We start from the raw sequence: 6,969 nt of genomic DNA, 5'->3' as shown, positions 1-6,969 counted from the left end.
CATACCATTTATATGACCATGTTAACATGGGCTAGTGTCGGCTCATATACCCATTTACCTAACACCCTGTATATATATCTTGATATATATCCCTTGATATATATCCTCGAACCCTGGTTGACACCATCAATCAATTGAAGTACTTTTTAAAACTGTCAAAACGCAACCAAACCAATGCAATCAAAAATCTTTATTTACAGATAATTTAAAATTAATTAAGTTTTTAAGACCAGAATGAAGTGTCTTTTAAAAAAAGTTGTGATTTCGAATTATTGGGGAATGGTGTCAAATAGTCTATTAAAATAAGGTTGTGTTGTTAACTTTTTGGCCACTTTGGGCGTTGTGAACCATTTGACGCGGACTGCACAAGCAGCATAAGGTGCAACATTCGATTCGCCATCCCTACCTACCTATTTACATTGCCATATAATACACTTCAGTGGCGTTAAACGTCACTTTAGTCCATGAACCGCTCATCGCTAGGCAAGTCACACAGCGAGGAGAAGAAGTCCGGTTGTAACTGTTAGAGGAAGTCGTTGTAGCTGGGCACATCGTCGAATTGCTGGGTTTGGGTTGTGGGACGCGCGGCCGCGCCGCCCGGACGGTATTGTTGGGGTTGCTAACAGAAATACGGGTTAGAATACATGGAATAAGATTGTTGTATTTTCTTTTAAAGTTGTAGGTATAACAGTTGACATCGTCTCTATTGTTTGACACTTTATGGCGCAGATACACTATGCGCGAACTTGATCGAACATAATGGCTACTACCCGTTCGCGCCAAGTTTGCCGGTCCGTGGAATGCGCGTCCCCTCCTCCAACCGCGATTAAACGCAAATAATTAGTGATTAAAGGCAATTGAGTGTTTTATTTTAAGCAAATACACAATTTTTATCAATATTAATAAATAAAAAATATTTTTAACATAGTTTGCTAAAGTTATAGACCCTTTTCTTCGAGTGACGTCATATCGCCAGCGGCAAACTTATCGCGAACGGATAGTACCTACATACAGGGTGGAAACGATAAGAGATCTCACTCGATTATTTCTAAACTATACAAGATATCAAAAAACTAGTTACTGATCCTGAAAGTGCTTCATGAGCTCTATCAAACGGTATCAATAATAAGTTAAAGAATAAACTGGATCTATCCGAAAATTCAATGTTTCCGGCTTCCATACATTTGGTTCCTAATAATATTAAAAACTACAAAAGATATCGTAAAACTGGTCCTAAAAGTGCTTCACGAGCTCTCTCCAATAGTATTAATATTAAGTTCCAGAATAAACTGGATCTATCTAAAAAATCAATGTTTCCATATTCCATACTTTTAGTACTAACACAGATATGGCACTCATCTCTTGATAATATTATAGCAAATAAAGCCTAAAACTAATATTTTCCATAAATTATTTTAAATAAGAATGCAATTTACGAGTTAGAGAATTTTTTTAAAGTTTATTTTAAGTTAAAAAAAAAATACACTTCTAATATTGAGTGGTTGGCATTCATTTAGTATGGAAGCTGGAAACATTGGATTTTCGGATAGATCCCGTTTATTCTATAACCTGTTATTGATACCATTTGAAAGAGCTCGTGAAGCACTTTCAGGATCAGTAACCAGTTTTTCGATATCTGGAATAGTTTCGAAATAATCGAGTGAGATCACTTATCGTTTCCACCCTGAATATCTTCATATTTAAAAGTTCCCTTATTAACGAATGAGTTTATTTTGGGAGATAATTTTCTTAATTTGCTATTCGCTAAGATATTTTCTTAAACATTAATTATAAGTCTTAATTTCTAACTATGTGATTTGGCGGTAGACTGTGCAGTAATGAATGGATGAATGAACTTAAACAAAACTTATTAGTGGAAACAAATGAATAAATAAAGGTCATTCACATGAGTGCTGTTAGGGAAATAAGCATAACACCTTTAGTTAAAAAAGTAGCATCAGTATAACATCTGTCCATCCCTTTCACTCATAGCTAAACACAGCAAAGAGCGACAGAGATAGACAGATGAGACTATACCTACAGACCACACCGTGAGCTATAGACAATGCATTTAAGCGATAAAGTAAACCAACCCCTTTAATTAGAGCTCGATTTAATTGACTTAGCTATTGTACTTTTAATTTCATTAGCTCGTAGTGTGGACTGCTTTTCTATAAAAAAATTAAAAAAATAAACATTATTTAAGAAACATCAAAATTGGCTTCATAGGTAAAAAATATTGTACCTACGGGCAAGTGGTAGCGAGGGTACAACAAAAGGGTTAAAATAAAGCATAGCAACTAAGGCCCAGTTTTTTGATTCATAGTTAAAATAACAAATTGTTAAATTTTGTGACTAATGGTTAAACATTAACAAAATGTAAACTAATAGTTAAAAATGTACTAAAAGTAAAGCTAACCATTGTTCAAAAACATTTTTTTCTGATATTTAACCACTTGTCATTTGACATGTGTCAAATTTGACTATTAGTTATTTTAACTATGAATCAAACAACTGGGCCTAAGAAGAATGGCCTTTTTTGATGTTCTTACATGATACTCATGAAGTGTATTGGTGTCACGTTTGATATCAATTTACTTTCAACATTCTAAAGTTTTAATTCAGATGCAGAGCTATAATGCGTGCAACAATAAAATTGAATATCGCGATATTATATCGATTTTTGGTGGTTTATCATCTACAATCGATAAGATTTTATCGTGGCGCGCACTTTAGCCCTGCTGCGCTGCTTTTTTTTATCAATGTGAACTGGTCCATTTATTGTCCCGAAGTAGTGCCAGGGTTAAAGTGATACTAGGACGTGTAAAATCGCTTTTTAAAAGGCTATGTGCAGAAAACTTTGTTTTAAGCTAATAAATAAATATCTTATCTTATGGCCTCTCAGCATTAAAGCAATCAAAATCAAACGTAACACCAAAGCGTGGTTAGTACAGAGGTGAGCATTACTTGCGCGTGCGCCGCTTGTCTATGCTACTGCGCCTCAGTCTATGGCTACATGTGCGGGCGCGGGCCGCGTTGCTGCTGCTGCTGTTGTTGTTGTTGCTAGAACCACGAGCGCAGCTGAGACCGTGAACCGGTGAAGCGGTGGACCATAGACTATCCTTTATCTATGGTTCATAGATAAAGGATTGATAGACCGCGCCATTGGAAATTAGTAGTTGTGAAATAACGAGTGGATCGTACCGCAAGCAAGCATATATAATTTGTGTAAAACGAGTTACTAAAATTTACTAAATAAACGGCATAGATTTAAATTTTCATGTTAAAACATGTTTACGAAATTCCGTAAGTCTTGGACGAATAAACCACTGGACGCGTAACGAGTGACGTTTTCGTCTTTACCCCGCTAGCACTTACCATGGCTAAATTAGCCATGGTAAATGTTGTCAGGTTGTCACTTTGTCAGTATGACGCCAGCTCTCGAAGAGTAAAAATATCACGAAAAATGGGTAAATGCGCCGTACTTTATTGCAAAAATTATTCCTGTCACACAAGAAATGTTTCTTATCACGCGTAAGTAAATTTTAAATCTATTATAGTAGCTATTTTTTCGTAAAATAAATAAAATTTGATATGTAAACAAAATATGATTACGTCATTTTAAAAAGTACTCATTGTACATGTAAATGCTTAAAACATGTAGCATATTTAATTTGGTTGTATTATAGGTTTCATTCATTCATTCACATCTCATTTTTTATGACGTAAAGGGCTTGAAAAATGTCGATAAGTTTATCGATATACCAAACAAACTGAAACTGAAATTATTCAAATTAATTTTAGATTTTGATAGATTTTTTTGTTTTGATAATTTTAGTCACATGAAACAAAAGATTATGAGATAGACATAGATGGAACATACAAAACAAGCACACCAGTAAATGTAAGTAATAATTACACCTTTTTTGAAATATGTTGTACATCAAAATACTGGTCAAATTTGAATAAAATATTTTTGATGTTGATTGATTTTTTGGCTTTATTTTAGTCACATGAAACAAAAGATGATGAGATCCACACAGATGGAACATACAATTTAAACTTTTCATTGCATCTAAATATTAATAATGTCATCACAAAAATACGCCAAATGACTACAATTATTATTTTTTATTTCATTAACAGGTTTTATTTTCGGTATGCAATACCGAGGTGGAACCTTTTAGATCTGTGTCATCCCCTCACGTTTAGTGAAATACCGGGGTGGTTGGAACTTGATTTGGTCCATCCTGTCATCAACTGTTTTTCAATGGGACGACTTCTGAACATCAGAGAGATCTTGACTGTCAAGATACGTGAATTAGGCCACTGAACTTTTCAAAACAAAACCAACACAGGTGAAATATCTGAGCATCTCCCTTGACAATAAATTGAACTGGGCAAGTCATATCGACAACATGCATAGTGCCTAGCAAACATAGCGGCCATGGGTTGTATGAGAACCACTCTATCGGCATCACTTGACTTCTTTCTGAATCTCAGACATTTAGACCTCATTATTCAGGAGGAAGCACAAGCACCCACTCTAAGACTTAAAGGAAACGATCTATGAAAGCAAAACAAGGAGACAGGATATTCCGCGATTCTGCACAAAACCCTAAAAGAAATACCCCTCATCAACAGGATAGGTACCCTGTGTACACATCTTCGACCAAAGATAATATCCAGCTTACAGCGGAAACGCGAAATTGCTCTGGAATCAATGAAGTTAGGATATACCGACGTCTTCAAAACTGAAATAAGTACTAGGAGGTCTTCTCGAATGACCTAAACATAAGAATATCAACAACATTAGATAAGAATTAAATATTCTCAGATAGTGCATCCGTACTGCAAGCGCTACAAAGCAATACATTGTCATAATGTTATCAAATTGTGTTTCATGAAATGTATAGAAATAGGCTATTGATGAAACTTTTGTCCGTGACGTGAGACAGATTATAACATTTGTTGAGACCAAAAGCTAGTTAGCAGTCGATCGTAACAGAATATTACTTGTTTATTGCTTTACGAATTTGATAATGATAACACAGCCAAAAAATATTTCACCTAGTTACCTACCTATATGAATAATTTGTAATATTATTTGTACCTATGATTTACCAATGGCATTATAATAAACACGATACAATAATTAATTATAGTCTTTCAATTAAAGAAACTTTCAATATTAAATCAATCCATAATTCATTTATCTCGTTAGGTTCATTCATTCATTCATTTACATAACTATCGATAAAAATTTACGATCTTTTCCCAGCACTAAATGTCATTATTTGACAATTGTCAAACCTCTCCCCCCGCAAAAAGTGGTTGATCGTGTTTCCTTAGAAATCTTGTAGGTTTCGTGTCCAGTGGTTTATTCGTCCAAGCCGTAAGTCCATTGACGCAGGCTTCCTATATCTAAATAGCTCGAGTAGGTAGGTAAGGAAAAGCACAAGGCTGTGAAAGAGCGAGTTATAAATGCTACTTTTCGATGTATGAGCCTTTTAGAGGTAAATGTATAACACCATGACTCGTTCATCGTATGCTTCATCGGAACACGGTCTGTTACCCTGTTTCACGAGCGCCAATCATTATTATTTTTAACTTTTTCAATAGTTAGAAACGATTTCCAACAGCTAGTTACTTTTTTCGATTTTGATTGGCGTTTCGAAGCCGGGTTTTAAATAAATTTCTCGGTGTGATTTAAGCTGTGAGCGTGTTAAGGAGCTGTGGGCAAAGCATGTTAAGAAACAGATTAGGTTAAAACATAAAGATAAAGAGTACCTATAACATCGACGTAACAAAAGACATTGATTTTGAACCATTGGGCGCTTGGAAAACTGCGTAATTTAGTTAGTTTGTTACTTGTCATTTATATTCGTCAATTATTTTTCGTTTGTTCAAATTACGCGTTTTATAATTAGGTATGTATATCTTTTGTTTTTTCGATGCTCATAAACTAATTTATGCAGAATTTAATTAAATTTTAATTATATACAGGGTGTTAGGTAAATGGGTATATGAGCCGACACTAGCCCATGTTAACATGGTCATTTAAATGGTATGGTGTGAGTCAGAAAATTGATATCTTCATTTTAAATATTTTATTTTGCATACAAAATCAAATCGGATTTTATAAAATTTATTTTGTATGAAAATAAAAAATATAATGCTAGTGGTAGCTAGGCTAGTGTCGGCTCATATACCCATTTACCTAACACCCTGTATATTGCTGATTGTACAAAAAAAAAACTTGTAATGTTAAGTACAATTTTTTAAATTCTGTTTGAACATAGTTTACTTCACAATAAATAAAAACCAACACATTAAATGAAGATTTTTTTTAAATCACTTAAACATGTTAATCAAAATAAATGGGTTTGTTAATAAACTTGCAGCTATAAAATAATGTTGGCTGGTGAAAAAAAGAGAAAGCCAGATAGAAAAAATGTGAGTGACTTGCAGTTATTGACTAGATGCGTAGATACATTGCAGTGCACTGATGGAAGTTTAAGACTTTGTATGAGGAAAATAAAGGATGTGTGTGAAAGTGCATATAATTTACATGGCTAGGTACTGATCCGTGGATCCTGGCTGGTTATTGACTACCTGGAGTTGGAGTGCAGCATATGTCAGAGCAGACTGCTTATGCTTCAATACTTACCCATATCTACTCGTACACATAAGTTGTAATAGCAACGAGAGTTGTGAATTGTGCCTGTATACTGTTTGAAATGAGTCATTCTTGTCACCTGGACTACTCCTTGAGTCCCAATTTCTGGTCTTCTTTCTGTGTCCTGAGTCTTTACCCTAGAAATTAAGTCTTATGCCCGTTTACACAATTTTTAAGTGACCCTTATGTAAACAAAATTCCTGTTATTTGTCACCATAGGGATCACGTAAAAATTAAAGATTGATGGTGAAAACGGGCATTACTCTTAGGTCCTGGTCCAGGTTTCTTGA

The 6,969-nt window shown here is 34.5% G+C and overlaps 1 protein-coding gene and 1 long non-coding RNA gene across 2 annotated transcripts in view; one reads left to right on the top strand and one right to left on the bottom strand.

The window, feature by feature from the left end:
* Positions 1 to 240: 240 nt before the first annotated feature.
* LOC114357231 (mediator of RNA polymerase II transcription subunit 25) overlaps positions 241 to 6,969 on the bottom strand; it is a 29,107-nt gene continuing 22,378 nt past the window's right edge. Inside the window, exon 14 of the mRNA XM_028310752.1 lies at positions 241 to 619. Coding sequence (XP_028166553.1) covers positions 524 to 619 — 96 coding nt within the window. The 3' untranslated portion in view covers positions 241 to 523. The remainder of the gene's footprint in view (positions 620 to 6,969) is intronic.
* On the top strand, positions 3,497 to 4,796 carry LOC114357232 (uncharacterized). Its single transcript, XR_003656285.1, has 2 exons — positions 3,497 to 3,534; positions 3,839 to 4,796. It is a non-coding gene; the product is annotated as an uncharacterized LOC114357232 (long non-coding RNA).

Source organism: Ostrinia furnacalis, unplaced genomic scaffold (assembly GCF_004193835.3).
Source record: "Ostrinia furnacalis isolate ACB-3 unplaced genomic scaffold, ASM419383v2 OfSCF3085, whole genome shotgun sequence".
NCBI classification, from domain to species: domain Eukaryota; kingdom Metazoa; phylum Arthropoda; class Insecta; order Lepidoptera; family Crambidae; genus Ostrinia; species Ostrinia furnacalis.
The sequence above is the reverse complement of the archived record's forward strand: the minus strand, read 5'-3'. Positions and strand labels throughout refer to the sequence as shown.